Source organism: Sorex araneus, chromosome 3 (genome assembly GCF_027595985.1).
Source record: "Sorex araneus isolate mSorAra2 chromosome 3, mSorAra2.pri, whole genome shotgun sequence".
In the NCBI taxonomy this organism is placed as follows: Eukaryota; Metazoa; Chordata; class Mammalia; order Eulipotyphla; family Soricidae; genus Sorex; species Sorex araneus.
In genome coordinates, this window is record NC_073304.1 from 220,200,919 (window position 1) to 220,221,239 (window position 20,321).

General features: G+C 44.3%; 2 protein-coding genes across 4 annotated transcripts in view; one reads left to right on the top strand and one right to left on the bottom strand.

Moving 5' to 3' along the window:
* BRCA1 (BRCA1 DNA repair associated) overlaps positions 1-1,862 on the bottom strand; it is a 61,416-nt gene extending 59,554 nt beyond the window's left edge. Inside the window, exon 1 of the mRNA XM_055133209.1 lies at positions 1,833-1,862. The gene's annotated coding sequence lies outside the window, so the exon portion shown is untranslated. The remainder of the gene's footprint in view (positions 1-1,832) is intronic.
* A 139-nt stretch (positions 1,863-2,001) lies between these two features.
* NBR1 (NBR1 autophagy cargo receptor) overlaps positions 2,002-20,321 on the top strand; it is a 38,779-nt gene continuing 20,459 nt past the window's right edge. For 2 of the 3 annotated variants that reach the window (XM_055133211.1, XM_055133212.1), the window contains exons 1-8: positions 2,002-2,154; positions 9,044-9,239; positions 11,315-11,377; positions 12,727-12,745; positions 14,499-14,521; positions 17,222-17,416; positions 19,384-19,461; positions 19,865-20,079. In XM_055133211.1, the coding sequence (XP_054989186.1) occupies positions 9,060-9,239; positions 11,315-11,377; positions 12,727-12,745; positions 14,499-14,521; positions 17,222-17,416; positions 19,384-19,461; positions 19,865-20,079 (773 nt within the window). In that variant the 5' untranslated portion in view covers positions 2,002-2,154; positions 9,044-9,059. Of the gene's footprint in view, positions 2,155-9,043; positions 9,240-11,314; positions 11,378-12,726; positions 12,746-14,498; positions 14,522-17,221; positions 17,417-19,383; positions 19,462-19,864; positions 20,080-20,321 lie in introns of those variants that run through there. The other variant, XM_055133213.1, reaches the window with a different exon arrangement.

Sequence of the window (20,321 nt, forward strand, 5' to 3'; positions counted from 1 at the left end):
CCCCCAAAAACAAATACTCAAGGGATTGGGGCTAGAGTTCAATAAGCTGCATATACTTTGCATGCAGGCCTGGGTTCCATGCACAGAACAGCGTGGTCCCCAGAGAATTCACCAGCATTATCCTCTGAGTACTGAGTGGGAAGCAGTTCTTGAGCACTTGTTGGATGTGTCCTCAAAAAAAAAATTTTTTTAATGATATTAACTGTGGAATGACAAAAACCTTGTTTGTAAAATGCAAGCAAATGTGGACGTTACTTTTAAAATGTGGACGTTACTTTGAAAATTAAGGTCACTTAAATTCTCGTTTTCAGACAGTCTCCCATCCTTTCTTTCTGGTCTTTTTAGAAAGGGAAGTCAAGGGCTGGAATGATGGTACAGGGTCTTGCACACAGCAAATCTTGGTTTAATTCAAAGCATGACATAGGATCCCCCAAGCCAGGCCAGGAGTGATCCAAAAACCACCATCACAGGAAAAAAAAAAAAAGACAAGAAACAGGTGGGAGTGAGGGGTGGGTGAGCAGCAGTAGCTTCAGATGTTTCCAGTTATCTTGGCTGAGTGTTGCTTCAAACCAAAACCAGCAGCAAAGAACGCCCCCCACCCCTCCCTGACATTTCCGGATTCTCCCCAGCGAGCGCTTTCTTAACAGCAGCAGCTGCGACTGCAGTCGCTCTCCCTCCACTTCCCTTCCCAGAAAGGCCTGGGATTTCAATCCCTAAGGGCATTCACTCCCACAAGACTCCGGTCTCACCTCTTCCCGGACAAATATTCGCTCCGTCTGTATTCTATCATCAGCTCCTTTGGTGTCCCCCGACACTTTCCGATCCCCATCAACAGGATAACCCCTCAGACACACCCTTACCCTAAGTACCCCACTTCCTTCACAACTTTTCCCAGTCAACCCCCCCCCCCGTCCGCCCCAAACAGGAGTCCCCTCTCCCCAACTCCCTTCCAGTCAGGTTCTCACTCGCCTGTACCCTGAATAAAGCGTCTGGGTCTCCCCGATCTAGGGGTCAAAATACCTACCAAGCGCGCTCAGATCGTGCTCGCTCAGTCTGGAAAGCCTCGGCGGGCTTTTGCCGCGCAGTCGTAGTTGCAATTTTTCTGAAATTCCCGCGCTTTCCTGTCACCACGGAAACCGGCGGCAGCCCAGTGTGAGCCTCTCAGAAAGCTACCTCAAAACACGTTACGGAAGGGCGGAGCTGGCGAGAGGGAGTCTTTGGAGGCTCCCGATTGGTCAGCCCTTTCTTTTCCCCGCGTGACGTCACTACCGAGAGCCGGAAGAGGAAGATTTCTACGAGGCGACCGCCCCTTCACCTCTTAACACTTTCGGTCGCGATTTATTATGTCACAGTGATTGCTGTCCTGGGGTCATTAATCGCTATCTGAAACTCGAATATGAGCGCAAGATAGTGCCTAAAACAGTAGCAAGAGGCAAACTCGTTTTCTCACCCTTTCCGCCCCAATGGAAGCCTACAGTTTAGGTAAATAAAGATTGTGGAGGAAGAAAAACTACGTCTTCCAGCATGCCTTGCGGTTCGGAAGACCTCCGCAACAGTGTTCCTTGGAAACCGTAGGCTTATGGAGAGGCGTTTCCGACACCGGAAGCTGGCACGATTTTCATGGCGATTCACTTGACAGATTAAAGAGCTCCGTGTTCTTATACACGTCAACAGATATGGATTGGAGAATTATGGTTTCCTATCTTAAGAGCGGAGAGTAAAGAACCCACAAGTCCTAGGAAGACTACAATTCTATCCCTTCGCGCGAGTCTCAGGCAAGTTTTCCTCTAAGGCGTCCGACCTAAGGGCACGCTGGCGGCGCCGAATTTTACCTGGGAAGAGGAAATCGGTCCCGGCCCACGGCTGCGCACTCGGAGTACCGCCCCTCCGCCCCTGTGTTTGTTATTGTTGTGCGGTTCGGGCTGCTTCTGCTCCGCCTCCGCCAGCTCACCCTGCACCAATCAGTAGTACGATAGCTTTGAGGGACATGTGATTAGAGCCAATCGCGTTATCGGAAACTTAGAGAAACAGACGACTGGACCCCGTCTCTCTCCGCCATGTTAGATTCACCCGGCTGGGGATAGCAGCAGAAGTGGCAGCGAACGGTTCTGGCACTGGCCTTTGAAGCAGGCGCCCCCCGGGGGCGGGAAGCTGGTAAGAAATTGCTGTGGTTGCCTAGAGGTGAGGTAACGTCGCACTGAAGGTGTTTGGGGGGGAAACTCTAAGGGAGGAGGCCTGCACAGAAAAAAGGTGACTTTTTTCGAGTCGGGGCAGAGGATCGTGTCAGTGACCGGATGAGAGAGCCACTCGTTTCAGGAGGCCGACAGGCTGTAAAGGCGCCGGAGTGATGGGTCCGTGGTTCGGAACTCCGGGCTTCTTATAGAAGGCCGAGATTCCCGAGCACAAAGAGGGCCTTAGCAAGTGAAATCAAGAATTATCGTCCTGGGGTGGTGGTTGTCTTGGGGAGTTTTGAGAAGCGATAACTGGGCGACTCAGACGAAGTTTTCAAGGAACAAAAGATGACAGGACTATCCTCACTTCACCCCCATCCCCCACCTCTGTTTTTTTGAGAACCGTAAAAAAACGCCTCCGTGATCACAAGCTCTTGTACTGGCAAATCACCGTTTATACTTTTTGCGACACATTGTAAGCCACACATTTGAAAGCCCTGGATAGCTTGTACAGATCTCTGGTGGAGACTGGAATCGCAATTCGGGTTCCTGTCTGCTTCCATTTATGGTATCCTGAAAAAAAAAATCAACATAGAGGAAAAGAGGAAAAGCTAATTTGTGCCCAGTTAAAGGTCAGTGGCACGAAGAAAGCCAGTTATGAAAGCTTCAAGGCTTTCCAGCCTTGACATTGTAACCGCCTTTAAAACCACTGGGACAGATGGAGTTAACTTAAGCTTTGGTATTTCCACAAGTTTTAGTTTAATGCTCTCCCTGAAAGGATTTTCACACGGCAGCCAGCGAAACGCAGTTTTTTACGAAGACCTGGATATGGTCCAGCTTGCTCGAATTCCCCCACTTCCTGTTTGCTGCTCTTCTGACTGAGCGGGATGAACTCCAGAGTATCTAAACTAATTTCCAGTTGCATTACTTGAGAAAAGGGAAAGAAGATTAGTTTTCTTCAGGACTCAAAAGTGTAAAAATAGTTTCTCAGAAGTTGAAAAGTGAGATTATGATTTAGAACGTCCCACTTTTGGCAGTCAGTTTCTATTTCCCTTACATTTTTTTTGCCCAAGATTCTGGGCAGTTAAAAGGAAATCTGTCCAAGATGTGACAACTCCAAGAATCGTTGCGTGCCTCATGAATGAATTCTAGATAAGAAGGATTGGTGATGATACCGGTTGTTAGTATGTTAGTGATGAGCTTGGACATAGGTGGAAAAATCTTGGAGGATAATTTTTGCCCAGGGGTACTCAAGGGCTAAAACTAATTTAGTGCTGTGGAATGGGGGTGCGGGGTAGGGGAGTCGCTCATGGCAATGTCCAGGACCATGCAGGACAAGGAAACCAACTCAGGCTTCCTGCCTGCAAAATGTGTATTTTAGAGGGCCAGAGCAATAGTACAGCAGGTAGGGTGCATATGGCTGACCTGGGTTTGATCCCCAGCACCCCAGGTGGTTCCCCAATCCCATCAAGAGTGATCCCCTAGTGCAGAGCCAGAAGTAAGCCCAGAGCACCACCGGTGTGACCCAAAAATCAAATATATGCTCCAATTGCTTGATCTATCTCTCCAGCATGGAGGATAATTTTAATGACAGTTACATCACTAAGTGGTGGATATACATACAGTGGGAAAACTATTTTTCATTGTAATGAATGATTTTCTCTTGGGGGACGGGTTGTTTTGGGGGCCACACCTGGCAGTCCTTAGGGCTTACTCCCGCTGGGACTGGGGGACCACCATATGTGGTGCTGTGGATCAAATCTACTTTTGCTGCAAGGCAAGTTGCCATGTCCACTGTACTCTCTCCAACCCCAAGATTTAGTAATTATAATAATTTTTTATATTTGAGGTACTTTTTAAATGCATGCACAGTTTAATTTTATCTTTAGATGGCATTGTACAGTAGGTTAGGCAGGGATACTAGGTCCATTTACAGAGACTCAGGTTAAATGACTAGCTCACAGTTGTGTGGCTAGTAATTTGCCAGAGCTGCGTGTGGAATCTTAACTCTTCTCAACTTTTGTTTTCCCTCATCATTTATAAGTTTCTAGGAGAACATCTCATTCATTCCTCTCCTACGTCTGGAATGGAGTATGACTTTTGTTTTTATTTTGACCTTTGTTGTCATGGTTGCGATGAGTAGGTCACATTCTTGGATGTGTTACTTGCATGCTTTGTGGTTTTTTGCACACCTGACCGCAGTGTGCCCGTGACTGCACACTCTGTTGTGGCTCTGGTGGGGTCACACTCAATGTCCAGCAAAGCAAGCAACTCTTATCAATTGAACTATCCCTGGCCCCGCAATATTTTTCCAGATGCTTCTTAAAATACTTGTTAATGTGGGGCCGGAGCGATAGCACAGCGGGTAGGGCGTTTGCCTTGCATGCGGCCGACCCGGGTTCGATCCCCGGCATCCCATATGGTCCCCCAAGCACCGCCAGGAGTAATTCCTGAGTGCAAAGCCAGGAGTAACCCCTGAGCATCGCTGGGTGTGACCCAAAAAGAAAAAAAAAATTTGTTAATGTATGTCTTAAAGGCTAAACATTTTGGGGCCAGGGCTGTGGTTCAAATGTTTAGACCGTATGCCTGGAAGCATAAAGCACTGGATTTGGGGCTGGAGTGATAGCACAGCGGGTAGGGCGTTTGCCTTGCACAAGGCCTACCTGGGTTCGATTCCCAGCATCCCATATGGTCCCCTGAGCACTGCCAGGAGTAATTCCTGAGTGCAGAGCCAGGAGTGACCACTGTGCATTGCTGAGTGTGACCCCCCTTCCCCCCAAAAAAAAAAAAAAAACACTGGGTTTGGTGTCTCGAACTGCATGCCCCGGTCCCTAGGATAGCCTTGGTGGGCCTGTGAGCCACCAGGCCTGCATGAGTACTGGCAGGTCTGGAACAGCCCAGTAAATAAAACTGAGGTGGGTTTGTTTTGTTTTGTTTTATTACAACTTAAATTTCTATTTGTTTTTTTTTGGGGTGGAGTGTCCAAATAACAAATGTTCCGGACCTATATGCCTGAGCTCTTGTGGCACCTGCATTTCCCCTCTTGAGATGTGTACTTTTGTACTTTAATTATCTGATGCTGGGATATTTGTAGGGGCTCTCTCCGTCTTTGGAGAAACCCTTGTTCTCGCTCTTTTTTTTTTTTTTTTTTTTTTGCTTTTTGGGTCACAGCCAGCGATGCACAGGGGTTACTCCTGGCTCTGCACTCAGAAATTACCTCTGACGGTGCTAAGGGGACTATATGGGATGCCTGGAATCCAGCAAATGCCCTATCTGCTGTGCTTTTTCTTTCCCCCCACCCCGTTCTCTCTTGAGTGCATGACTCTCTTTCCCTCCTTCCCTTTCCTATAAACCTCAAATAAAATCTGTTTTTACTTTAAAAAAAAAAAATGTTCAGGCTTAAAAAAAAAAAAATGTCCTAGCCCTGCTCAGGGGTCACTCCTGGTGATGCTGGAAATCATATGCAGTGCCAAGGATCGAACAAGGGTCAGTTACATGTAAGGCAAGAACTTAACCTCTATACTCTCTCTAGCCTCTTTTTCTTTTCTGTTTCTTTCTTTTTTTTTTTTTTTGGCTTATTTATGGCTTTTAAACCACACCCAGCGGGGCTCAGGGATTATTCCTGACTACTTTGGGTGACTATTTGGAGTACTGGAGATCAACCCATGTCAGTCATGTTAAGGCAAGCACCCTACCTGCTGTACTACTATCTCCAACCCCCTAGCCTCTTATATTTCTATATAAGTGAACTTTTCGTAAATTCATGACCAACCTAGGAATTCATCAATAGATCACTCTATCACTGTCATCCCGTTGTTCATCGATTTACTCGAGTGGGCACCAGTAACATCTATTTCTCCCAGCCCTGAGATTTTAGCAGCCTCTCCTTACGGTCTTTCCCAACGACTGAGGGTTCTTTCAGGTCAGGTGAATGAGACCTACTGTTACTGTTTTTGGTATGTCAAATCCGTCACGGGTAGCTTGCCACGCTCTGCCCGTGCAGGCGGGATACTCTTATGGTAGTTAAAATTAAAACCCTATGATGTATGGTAGCTCTCCAAGAGGTGGGGTGGGTGTATACATATATATATATATATATTACTCTATTTTGTTGCCTGCTGCTGAATTCCATCAAATATGGTGTGGTAATTATGGAAGATGTAGGTAGGAAGTGTCTTAAAATGTGTCTGGAAAGTGGCCTGGAGCATGGTGGTGGTTGGGTAGTGGAGGTTGTCTGCCAGGGCTGGGTCCCTTGGAATGGGGAGGGTTCTCACCTGCCCCAGCTTAGCCAGCCTAGCACTGAGTCCAGACATCAGTAGATAAAATCCTTGATTAGGGTCTGAGAGTACAATGGGTAGGTCACTTCCTTGCATGTGACCAATCTGGGTTCAATCCCTTAGGTGTGGTCCAAAAAAGAAAAAGAAAAGAGATCAGAATAAATAGATAGGGGGAAAAGGATTTGTTCACTTAAGCATAATAATATGGTGTGTTTACATAAAGCCCTTATCTTTTGGAGATACTCTTAGAGGTTTTGCTTTTTGGGTCACACCCCGTGATTCACTGGAGTTACTCCTAACTCTGCACTAGGAATTACTCCTGTGCTCAAGGGACCATATGGGATGCTGGAGGTCCTACCCACTGTATTATAGCTCCAGCCCCACTTAGAATTATTTTTAAAGATGAAATGATAATTGTTTTTCAAATAATCGAGTAAAGAACAAATATTTGTAACAAAATTGTCCTGAATTGATAACTATGGGAACTAAATAGTCTGTAGGGGTTCATTATGTTTTTAGCTATGGGTTTAAATTTTCTCCAGATCTTCATTTAGTTAAAACAGTTGACCGGTTACTCTCCTTATAGGAGTTGCAGAGGTATGGATTAAATGAAATTTATCTTGAACTGATTGTTACAGTCTGATACCCATTACTTTCATTTTGTTTGTATGTTTGAAATTCTCTGTAAAGGGGGGGAAAATACTGACCAGGGCTGTAGCTCAGCACTAAAGCAGTTTCTTGGCATGTGTGAGGTCCTGGGTTTGTTCCCCAGAAGAACCCTGTGTGGGTTTTGGCTATTGTTTTGGCCCCTAGTTTTTATTTTATTTTGTATTACATTTTTACGGTACATTTTTAAAAATTAAAACCCTATGATGTACAAAGTTGTTCCGAGTTGGGCTTTATTTTATTTTATTTTATTTTTTTTTGGTTTTTGGGACACACCTGGCGATGCACAGGGGTTACTCCTGGCTCTGCACTCAGGAAATTACTCCTGGCAGTGCTCAGGGGACCATATGGGATGCTGGGATTTGAACCCGGGTCGGCCGCGTGCAAGGCAAACGCCCTACCCGCTGTGCTATCACTCCAGCTCCCCGAGTTGGGCTTTAGACATAACCATGTTCTAGCACCAATCCCACCACCAGTATCTCCTTCCCTCCACCAGGCTTCTCAGGTTCCCCCATCCCAGCCTGCCACCTTGACCAAGATCAGGCATATTTAAAGTTTGGTTGTTGGGGCTGGAGAGAGAGCACAGCGGGTAGGGCGTTTGCCTTGCACGCGGCCGACCCGGGTTCAAATCCCAGCATCCCATATGGTCCCCTGAGCACGGCCAGGAGTAATTCCTGAGTGCAGAGCCAGGAGTAACCCCTGTGCATCGCCAGGTGTGACCCAAAAAAGAAAAAAAAAAAAGTTTGGTTGTTGTGGTTTGGATCTCTTGTTTTCAGCGTTGTTGACTCTGTGGTGTGAATCATTTTTTACTTTTTCAATTGACCGAATAGAAGGCCAGAGTTACTCACTTCAGGAAAGGGCTGCTTTTTCAAGAAAATTGCCGCGTGTCATGTTCAAGTTAGAAAAATAAGCTTTGAGGGGCTGGAGTGATAGCATAGCGGGTAGGGCGTTTGCCTTGCACGCGGCCGACCCGGGTTCAAATCCCAGCATCCCATATGGTCCCCTGAGCACCGCCAGGAGTAATTCCTGAGTGCAGAGCCAGGAGTAACCCCTGTGCATCGCCAGGTGTGACCCAAAAACCAAAAAAAAAAAAATAAGCTTTGGGGGACTGGATTGCTTGCTCTGTACATTCTGTACCAAGCACTGCTTGGGGAATTTGGGTGGCGAGAGATATAGCTCAGCACTAGAGGGTTTGCCTTGGAGATGTGAGACTCTGACTTCAGTCCCCAGCACACACGCACACTTAATAATAAAGGAATGTTGTATGGGCCATAGAATCATACAGCGGGTATGGTGCTTGACTTGGGTTTACCTGACCTGAGTTCAATTCCCAGCACTGCATACATTCCCCAAACTCCACTAAGAGTGATTCCTGAGCACAGAGCCAGGAGCACAGCTGGGTGTAGCCCAGACACCTTCCCCACAAAAATTTTCATGTAGCTGAATTATAAATCTTTATGTGTTATACTTTGTTTGACCGTTTTTAAATTGTTTTTTGGGCCACACCTGGCTGTGCTCAGGACTTACTTCTGGCTCTGTGCTCAGAGCTTACTCCTGGCTCTGTGCTCTGGGATCACCCCTGGCAGGCTCAGGGTTAAGCAGCATGCAAGACAAGCACCTTACCCCCTGTACTACCCTCCCGGCCCCTATATGGTATATTTATAAAAGCAAGAGCATCATTATTTCATTCACTACTGTGTCCACCAAACCGTGCCCATTTTTAAAATTTATTTTGGGGTTTAGGGTCATCCCGTCAGTGCACTTAGGAATTACTCCTGGCAGGCTTCAGGGACCATATGGGATGGAACCTGGGTCGTTATCACCACCTTGCCCATCATAGGCCCTTGTCAGTATTGAATGAGTATTTATACAATGTATGGTGTCCTTTCTAACATGTTTTCTCTCTCTCACCTATGCTTTCTATTTTAGCCCCACAACACACAACATGGAACCACAGGTTACTTTAAATATAACAAAAGGTTACTGTGTCTCACCCGCCCAGTCAGCTCTAGCTGCCCAGCATGGAACCACTGGTTACTCCAAATATGATTACTCTAAAAGTAAAACTCAAAGCTTTCTGGTTTCTGACCCAGAAATTACAACTTGGGCTGATGTTGAAGCTATGGTGAGTGTTACTTTGTTTCGTTTTTTTACTTCTTAAGCATATGTTTTCCAAATACAGTTATTTTGGTTTCATAGCTGTACAGCTTGTCATATTTACCATTTCTGGATCCTTTGGAAGTGTTTGACCAGGGGTTAGAGTATTCATAATAGGAGATATGACCTAAGGAAGGGTACCAACTAATTCCTTTTTGAAGAACCTAGGAAGGGAAAACTTTTGAGTGAGATAGGGCTCAGAAAGCTTATTAATCTTGTAAACAGTCTGCGCAATGAGTTGGTATGGACCCTCTCAGGCCGCTCTTTTAAGAGCTGTTCCATTAGTGTGATTTGTGAACAACTACAAAATTAGAGTTTTGAGGAGTAAAAATCATTTTAGAGGTTGGATCCATAGCACGGCGGGTAGGGCATTTGCCTTGCACGCAGCCGATCCAGCTACGATTCCCAGCATCCCATATGGTCCCCTGAGCGCTGCCAGGGGTAATTCCTGAGTGCAGAGCCAGGACTAACCCCTGAACATCACCGGGTGTGACCCAAAAAGCAAAAAAAAAAAAAAAAGAAATCATTTTATCTCACCCCTAACGTTAGAGGTGAGAAGCTGAGTTGAACAGTAAATCATTCCTATAGATGCTTAGAAAGCAACTCACCATCAAGTTATTTTGTTGTTGTTGTTAATTCTTGTCCACCTCTTGGTTTGCCCTTTGTACTCTTCTGGATTTGTTTGATTTGCATCAGTAAATGTTTTACTTCCAGTGTTTATCTAGAGAAATTCTTTGGTAAAAACTGTTTCACCTAGTTACATCTAATGGTGGTAACTAAAAAGGAAAGATGATGAAGGGATGTTCCGCAGTGGTTATCCAAAGAGTTTGTCAGATTATGTGGGGAAAAAGTTATCTTTCCCTAGTATGTCTTTATACATTTTCTTATTTTCCCCCTCCATTCCCTTTGTTGCTGTGATGACCGGAGTTTGCACACATGGCTGTGCTTTCCAGAAATGGCACCCTTTATTGTTGTGCCAGGGATCCCAAACAGCTGTGTTGTGGGGTTACTCTAGAGTATGTGGGATGAAGCCACAAGTTAAACTCAAGATCTCAAGCCTGCAAGGCAGGCCTCCTGTCACTGAGCTACCCCAAAACCTAGTAGTTGAAAGAACTGACAGCTTGCCTTGTATGGGGGGATGTTTACTTTAAAGTATAAAAAAGAGCAACTGTCATTTTTGGAAGTAAAATTATCCATATGTAGCACTGTAGCACTGTCATCTCGTTGTTCATCAATTTGCTCGAGTGGGCACCAGTCACGTCTCCATTGTAAGACATTGTTACTTTTTTGGCATATCGAATACTCCATGGGTAGCTTGCCAGGCTCTGCTGTGCGAGCAGGATACTCTCTAGCTTGCCAGACTCCCCAAGAGGAATGGAGGAATGGAACCCTGGTGGGCCGTGTGCAAGGCAAACGCTCTATCTGCTCTGCTATGGCTCCAGCCCATCCATACATAACAAAGTAAATGTCAACAGCCATATATGTTGTTAACCAAGTCTTTTTTTTTTTTTTAATTATAGTTTAGGTAAAGTGGCTATAGTATGTTACAAAGTTACTGGCTATAGTATATGCAAAGTTACTGGACACCCACTGCCACCAAAGTGTCCAAGATTTTAAAATTTTTTGGGGGGTCGGGGGCACACCTAGCAGTGTTCAGGCCTTACTCCTGGCTCTGCTTGGGGATCATTTCCTGGTGGGGCTCAGGAAACCCTATGTAGTGCCAGGAATTTAACCCAGATCAGCTACTTGCAAGGCAAATGCCCATCCTGCTCTACTCTCTCTGGCCCCATGCCGATGCTTTTGTGTTTTCAGATTTGTTGTGGCTTCAATTTTTAAAATATTTTTTTGGTAATGTAATATGTTTACAAGAGCAATGGTTGCAAATATAATTGCAGTCTTTTGACTTTGTATATGGTACTCTTGTATTGTTTTTAACCATATAAGTGTTTATAATTTTTTTGGTAGTGAAATATACTCATTCTTTCATGTCTTCTGGGTTTCTACTACTTCTACATTTTTGATATCTTGATCCTATAATTACAGGTAAAAGTTTCATTTGATCTGAACACTATACAAATAAAATACCTGGATGAGGAAAATGAAGAGGTAAAGTATATTATGAAACCTATTGCCAGATTCCCAGAATAGGGATTTTATTTCTCAAAAATGATGAATTCTTGGGGCTGGATAGTAATAGTACAGTGGGTAATAGTAATAGTACAGTGGGTTGGGGTTTGCATGTGGCCGACCCAGAGTCTATCCCCAGCATTCCGTATGGTCCCCCTAGCCTGCCAGTAGTGATTCCTGAGTGCATAGCCGGGAATAACTCCTGAGCATCACTAGATATGGCCTCCCAAAAGCCAAAAAAAAAAAAAGTTAAACTCAGAATAGTATTTCTCTCTTTTTGTGTGATGTTTTAAATGTAATTAATAATTGTGTTTTAAGTCGGCATGTGGAATCTGACATGACATCTCTATTTTTTCTTATTTATTTGTTTATTTATTTATTGCTTTTTAAGTCAGACCTGGCGATGCACAGGGGTCACTCCTGGCTCTACACTCAGGAATTACCCCTGGCAGTGCTGGGATGTTGGGATGCTGGGATGATGGGATGCTGGGAATCGAACATGGGTCGGCCGCGTGCAAGGCAAACGCCCTACCCGCTGTGCTATCGCTCCAGCCCCTGGCATCCCATTTTGTACCCTAAGCATTGCCCAAAGTGATTCCTTAGTGCAGAGCCTGGAGTGAAGCCCTGAGCATTGCTGGGTGTAAATACCCCCCCCCCCGAAAAAAAGATAAATTTTTTTTTAGAGAACCTTGATTCATAAAGTTATTGATAGTTGAGTATTAGGCATATAATATATTAGAACCGGTCCCACCACCAGTGTCAGTTTCCCTCTACCAGTGTTCCCATACTCCATATCCGCCCCCATCCTCCCGCCCCGACTGCCACTGTGACAGGCATGTTACAAAGTTCAGTGGTTGCAGTTTAGATCATCTGTTTCTTAAAATAGAAGCATTGAAGAAGAGAATCTGGTGAAACAGTTTTAAAGCAATGGTTTATAATAATACAAATGAAGTCAAATCTTTATTATTAATTGTAGTATCCTTGTACCAGGGATACTCCATTAGATACTTGATAATCTGTTTAACCCATGAGGTTACAGAGGCACAGAGAGAGGAAATCTGCCCAAAAGCTTGCATGTCGTGGCCTGGATATATACACATATATGCATACACATGTATATACATATGTGTGAGTATATAGCTCCCTCTTATGTACCAGAAACAGTGGTAGTTAAACAAAAAAAAAATCCTAATTATTCACAGCCAGTTGATGAGGAAAAGCTGAACCCCTGTCTTGATTTTGCATCTATTCTGCAAGACTGATCCTAGTAGTGGATATGTTCAATTGATGAGAAATTTATCTTCACTATTTTTTTCCCCTTTTCACAGGTTTCCATCAACAGTCAAGGTGAGTCCCTGAGAAAATCTGCAAAGCTTTGGGCCACCCCAAACAGTGCCAAGGCATTGTACTTGGTAAATCATATAGTGTCAGTGATCTAACCCTCCACATACAGAGCTTGCATTCCAGCCCTCTGAGCCACTCCCCCAGCCCCTACTCAGCTTTATTTAGAAGCCTTAAGCTGAGGGGGCTGGAGCAATAGCACAGCGGGTAGGGCGTTTGCCTTGCACGAGGCTGACCCAGGTTCGATTCCCAGCATCCCATATGGTCCCCCGAGCACTGCCAGGAGTAATTCCTGAGTGCATGAGCCAGAAGTAACCCCTGTGCATCGCCGGGTATGACCCCAAAACCCCCAAAAAATAAAAAAAATAAATAAAATAAAAGCCTTAAGCTGGGGCCGGAATGACGGTACAGCAGGTAGGGTATTTGGCTTGCACGTGGCCGACCTGAGCAAGTGCAGAGCCAGAGTAAGCCTTAAGCTGCTCATGGATACATACATTTCCAGTTGTGTGCCAGCCTTGCTATTGTGTTCATTTTGGAGTGGTAGAATTTGGTGTACAGTAGTTTGATACTGTTAATGGCATTAGTGACATAGCAGTTTTATTATATAGTAATTATTTAGGGTGGTACCTGGATAGATCAAAAGAATAACTTTCTTGGGCAGTTTTCTTCTACATAAGATGCCAATCTTCTGCAAATAAAATGGCTCTAAATTTAAGGTATTTTGATGACACATTTGTCCCCCTGACTTGATGCATAGGTTATAGCAACTTTAAATGATATTCCAAGATCTCATTTGTAAGAAATTTTAGTTGTCCTGAGATTGGAGTACATTTTCCCATAGAAACCTTGTTGAATTTATGTTTTACTTTGTTTTTGTGGTGCTGAGACTAAAATCCAAGACTTTACACATGTAATACGAGTGCTTTTCAGCTGCACTACATCCCCACCCCAGAATAGTATTATATTAGTCCCCAAAAGCTGATTTTAACCAGCTGTGAAGGACAATATTAGCACTATTCATAAACTTCCTTCAAGATTTATGAGCTTTTACTAAACCTATTATGAGGGAACAGAGTTGATGTCTCATAACTTCACAGTTGATGTCTCATAAATTCCAGTAGCTAAAAGGAAAGGGACATAAGAGGGAAAACTGAGTTGTAATAGTTTTCATTTAACAAAAGAATGAAGAAAAAGGCCTGAATGATACTACAGTTGGTAGGGCATTTGCTTTGCACACAAACAACCCAGGGTTCAGTCCCCAGCACCCTGTCTGATCCCTGATCTCTGCCAGGAGTAATCCCTGAGCACAAAACCAGAAGTAAGCCCTAAGTAAGAGAGGGAGAGAGAGAGAATATGAAAATTTATGAGCAGAAAGGTAGTAGCTGTTTACATATAGGATTTTTTGAGAGCTAGAGCTAGCCTGACACGTAACCCAGACCTGAGTACTGCTAAATATGATGCAGAAACAAACATGTATATGGATGTATAGTAAGCTAGGAATATCTTAAATGTTAGAATTAAGGGAAGAGAGGTAGTATAGGAGTTAAGTTACTTAACTGCCTGCACTTGTCCAGCCACATTTCAATTTCTGACACCGCATATGGTCCCCAAGCACAACCAGGGGTGGTTCTTGCAGAGAACCAGGGGTAAGCCTGAGCACTTTCATGTGGCCCATAAACCAAAAAAGTAGGATTGACTGTAAGTACAATCTCGTGACTGGTGAAGAAGTATAACAGTATGTATTTTTGTGTCCTTTCAGGAGAATATGAAGAAGCACTGAAGGTAATGGTTATTTTATCTTATTTTTGAAAAATGTTTAAGTTACTAAGTATTTATCTTATGCAGGGTATCATTATTTGTCCTGGCATTTAAAACTGGCGGTGGTGAGTAGAGGGGAAATCTCTGGAATGATGCTTCTTGGTTCATATTTTTTCATTTTCTTTTCCTCCACCTTGTTCCCCATGGAATATTACATAGTAAGGGGTTAGGGAACGGAAGATGTAGTCGTTTTAGTTACAGTCTTCGTTATAGAGCATTTCTTGGGATTGCTTTTTTAGGTATACCCACTTGTTTCATTACTCGAAGGTTGACTTTTTTTTTTTTTTTTTTTGGCTTTTTGGGTGACACTCGGTGATGCACAAGAGTTACTCCTGGCTCTGCACTCAGGAATTACTCCTGGCGGTACTCAGGACCATATGGGATGCTGGGAATCAAATCTGGGTCAGCTGCGTGCAAGGCAAACACCCTACCTGCTGTACTATCACTCCAGCCCCTCAAAGGTTGACTCTTAAATGTACATCCAGCCTAAGACTGAATGTTTCCATAATAATCACTTTTGAATACTTTTTTCCTTTTTTTTTTTATCTCACCCACACGGCAGACCCTGTCAAGCTCCCCGTGGCATATTCAATATGCCAAAAACAGTAACACAAGTCTCACATTGGAGACACTACTGGTGCCCGCTAGAGATAATCGATGAACAACGGGATGACAGTGCTACAGTGCTTTTATTGGGATAGGGTGGGTGCGGAAGTTGGAGCCACCTCTCTCTGTGACCAAGAGGGACTTCTGCTGGAACATACATGTGGATTAACTGGGATTGGCTGAGTGCATGGAGCCAAATGCCTTAACCTTCGTCCTATCTCTTGGTCCCCGTAATCACTTTTGGTTTAAAGAAGGGCAGATTTTGACTGGAGACATAGTACAGGCATTTACCTGGTATCTCACAGACCTTGGTTCAAACTCTTGGTGCTGTGATGCCCAGAGCACCACTAGTGGTCTCTCATGAGCAGTAGGTGTGTCCAAAAATAATAAAGGTTTAAAAATTTTAAATTGGGGCTAGTGCGATAGTAAAGCAGGTAGGGCGCTTGCCTTGTATGCAGCCAACCCAGGTTTGATCCCCAGCATCCCATATGGTCCCCCAAACTCACCAGGAATGACCCCTGAACATTGCCAGGTATGGCTCCAAAACAAAAAAAAGACAGGAAAAAAGCTCTTGCAGTTCTAATAATGCAAATTTTTTTCTCCATAGTGACATTCTCAAATCCTTTATAATATAATGTATAAGGATCATCAGAATATGATTTTATCTACCTCTTCCATATTACATCCTGTTCCATACTCCATTTGCTTATAACTTACCAGCCTCACTGGCCTTCCCATAGCGCTGTCTTGTCGCACTGTCATCTGGTTGTTCATCAGTTTGCTCAAGCAGGCACCAGTAATGTCTTCATTGTGAAACTTGTTGTTACTGTTTTTGGCATACCGAATACGCTACAGGTAGCTTGCCAGGCTCTGCTGTGGGGGCAGGATACTCTCGGTAGTTGCCGGGCTCTTTGAGAGGGACAGAGGAATCAAACCTGGGTCTGCCGTGTGCAAGGCAAACGCCCTACCCACTGTGCTATTGCTCCAGTCCAGGCCTTCCATAATCATTCCAAATTAGTTTGTTCTCTATTAGTATCTTTTACTTGTTTTTCTCTACCAGATATTTCTGACTCTTCAGTAAACTTGCATGTTCATTTTCATTAAATAATTATATTTCAAACAGTGTATATATTATTTTTGCTTGTTTGGGGGCCATACCGGCAGTGCTCATGGCTTACTCCTAGCTCCTCACTTCGGCATCATTCCTGGTGGTTTTCAGAGGACCATATGTGGTGCCAGGAATCAAACCCAGATCAGCTGTGTGTAAAGCAAACACCCTACCCACTGTGCTATTGCTCCGGCCCCAATTTTTTATATACACATATTTGTGTATATTATATGTGGGTACTGGAGAGATAGTAGGGATTTTAAGGTACTTGTCTAGGATGCAGTCAGCTCTGGTTTGATCCCTAGCACCGCATATGATTCCCCAGGGCACCACCAAAAGTGGTCTGTGACCAGAGGGCCATGCGTATTCCCTGAACACAGCCTTGTGTGGCCCAGACAACAACAAAATGGTAACCCAGTTCATGGAAACATCTCACCTGACAACTGCAGTAATAACCTTCCTAGGTAACATTATTGCCAAAGAATTACTTAACAAAACACAAATCCTGATCATTTCCAGCACTCTGGGTTTGTTTTAATTTGATTGCTTCGTTGGGTTTGTGTGTGTATGTGATTGGGGGGTTGTTTTTGGTTTTGAGGCCACACCTGACAGTGCTCCCAGCTTCGCCTCAAGGTTGCTCCTGGTAGTGCTTGGGAGATAACACATCCAGAATCAAAAGCTTATAAGCCCGAGCCCATTATCAGCCCGGTTTTTGGTTTTAGGACCGTACCCATTCATGCTTGGGACAGGGCTATCCCAGCGAGGTGCTCAGCTGCAGAATTGCTCCCTTACAGTGCTCCAGTGACCATGCAGTCCTGCGAATCAACCTAAGCTCGAGCCTCTAGCCTTTTGAGCTATTTCTCCCCCGTCTAACCACTGTTCTGTTTAAGTGTCTGAAATTTGCTTAGGGAAGGAGAAGCCTGATTTTATATCATAATGTTTGCTCTCAGATGGCAGTCAAACAGGGAAACCAGCTGCAGATGCAAGTCCATGAAGGCTACCATGTTCTCGATGACACCCTACCCCCAGTTACAATAGAAAAACGACCAGTTTCAAGAACAGGAAAGAAGCCACTTGCCCATTATTCTTCACTAGTGAGAGTCTTGGGATCAGACATGAAGAAACCAGAGGGTCCTGCAGAACAGGTATGAAGGGAATAGAAAACGTATCTGCAATTTTTCTTTTTTCTTGTGGGGTCAGGGGAGGAGGGGGTGGAGATGAGTATGAATGGGTAGGGGTAGGCACGTGGGTCATATCTAAAGATGCCCCAGGGTTATTTCTGTCTCTGCCTGCAGGAGTCACCCAGATGGTGCTCAGGGGACCATATATGGTGCCAGGGATTTTAGCCTGTCAGTGGGAAGGATTGTGTTAACACCCTGAACTGTCTTTCTGGCTTTTGTTTGCTTTTTTGTTTTTGGGTCCCACCCAGCACAGTTTAGGGCTTACTCCCAACTCTGTCCTCCTGGTTGTGCACTGTGCTCTAGACCTCCAGGCCCCCAACTCAATTTTGTTTTTTTCTTTTCACCGCTCCTTCCCCTCTTCGTTGTTGTTGCAGTGATGACTAGGAGTGGCACACACACCTGGCTGTGGTGCTTGCCAGGGAGGGACAAGGTTACCATGCTTGTGCATATAGTCATCAGAGGTGCACTCTTCTAGCCCTGCTCCTTGAACATTTTAGTTGTGGTGCTTGCCAGGAGGGACACCCCTTTGCGTGATGCTCACCCACATCTAACAACCAGAAATCCCTTGTAGCACCAGGATCACCAGGGATTTGAACTTGTGACCATATATACGCTTGCATGGCAGCTCTCTCAGCCCCTGTGCCGTTCCTCCAGGCCCAATTTTTAAAATTTTATGTATATTGTCTTTGGCCTAAGCTTTAAGCTATTCATCAAAGATTTGGAGTTATCGTGACTTTCTCTATGTTTGACTTTTACTCTGTTTTGGGATTATACCTGCCAGTGCTCATACCTTTCTCCAGACTCTGCACTCAGGAATTACTCCTCAGGGGTAATACACAGGGGACTATTTGGGGTGCGGGGATCAAACCCAAGTCAGCTGTGTGCAAGGCAAATGCCCTTTCCACAGTACTATTTCTTTGGTTCTTTCTATGTTTGACTTTTATTTATTTATTTATTTATTTTTTCTTTTTAGTGAAGCAAAAAAATTTTTAGACTTACTTGAAAGATGTAAAGGGTGAGAAAGGGAAAAGTACATGTTTGAGAAAGAACACAGGTATTTCCAGAGTGGAAATAGGCAGGCAAGAAAACAGACAAGCAAGCAAAATACATGTTCAAGGGAGAACACGGGCTTAAAGTGGAAGCCTATGTTTGACTTTGGAAACTAGTGGTTATTCTGAAAAGAGGGAGCAAGTCGGGTGATAGACTTTGTTTTCCCTTACCTCTCTATATTTAAGCTGTTTTTAAAAGTTGTTTGTATCATTTGACAAAAGAAACTTCAGAGTAATGCACTTAAGGAAAGTAAATTAATTTTTTTAACATTTTATTTTAGCTTTTTGGGTCACACCCAGCCATGCTCAGGGGTTACTCCTGGATCTCCACTCAGGAATTACTCCTGGCGGTGCTCAGGGGACCATATGGGATGCTGGGAATCGAACCCGGGTCCGCCGCGTGCAAGGCAAACGCCCTACACGCTGTGCTATAGCTCCAGCCCCGAGGAAAGTAAATTTTGGAGAGTAGGGCATACCTGGTGGTGCTCAGGGCTTACTCTTGGCTCTGCACTCAGGAATCACTCCTGGTAGGGTTCAGGGGGCCATATGGGATGCTGGGATTGAACCTGAGTCGTCTGCATGCAAGAGCTAGCACCTTAACCATTAAACTATCTCTCTGGCCCCAGGAAAATATTTTAAATAGAAAAAGTTACCTTGGGGCTGGAGTGATAGGACAGTGGGTAGGGTGTTTACCTTGCATGCAGCTGACCCGGGTTCGATCTCTGGCATCCCTTATGGTACCCTGTGCATGTGCACCACCAGGAATAACCCCTGAGCATCACCGGGTGTGACCAAAAAAGCTAAATAAATAAATATTATGCCTGTTCTTTTAAAAAAAAAAAGAAAGTAACCTTTAGGGTCTCTGATTGTGTTTTTTCATAGCAGTTACCACCTGCTCCCTGTGATGCAGACCAGCCCCACAACAAGCCCCCCGACTGGTTCACAAGCTATCTGGAGACAGTAAGTGTTTTCTTGGACTTGGGTTTTAGCATTAATGTTGGCACAGGTGGAAGAAATAGAACATCAACTAGAGCAGTCCTAGGCACAAAAGCCCTAACTTCTGCGATGAGATACCTGAAAAAGACGAAGTATAATTCTAAAGATGCAAGGAGAGGGACAGATCATTATGCTTAAGAAGAAAGAAGTTCAGACTGGAGCAGTTTTCAGTAGCTCTAGGTATTTGAAAGAAGTTCAAATTTACTTATCAAAAGGATTTCTTAGTCCTCATCATTGTAGCTTTGGTGGGAATTTGGCTATTTCTGTTTGTTTGTTTGGTAGCCTTTGAATATCTGTATGCCTTTTTATCTAAAAATAATCTGAGGATTTCCCTCCCTCTTTCGCCCCCTTTTACTTTGTATTCTAGTTTAGAGAGCAGGTCGTTAAAGAAACGGTTGAGAAACTTGAACAGAAATTACATGAGAAGCTGACCCTCCAAAACCCATCACCGGGTTCCTGTACCTCAGAAGTCTCAGTACCTGGGTCAGAAGAAGCACTTTTTTTGCCGGAAAATCAGTTCCAGTGGCATATTATTTGCAGTAATTGCCAAACAGGGATCATTGGGGTGCGCTACCAGTGCAGGTAAGCAAGTTCCTTGAGAATAAATTTGATAGAACTTAAAGCGGTGTCTTTGGAATTCTGGCAGGTAAAGGGAAATCAGGTATGCTCCAGCTCTGAGCACTAGATGTAGCAGTTTTTGATTATAAGCAGGCTGCTCTGCACTCATGTGAGGAAAGTTAACTGACTGAGGGGTAAGGATTGAGACTGTTCTGCTCAGATATGCATTTGGGTTAACAGAACCAGACAAAAATCACATTCCCTAA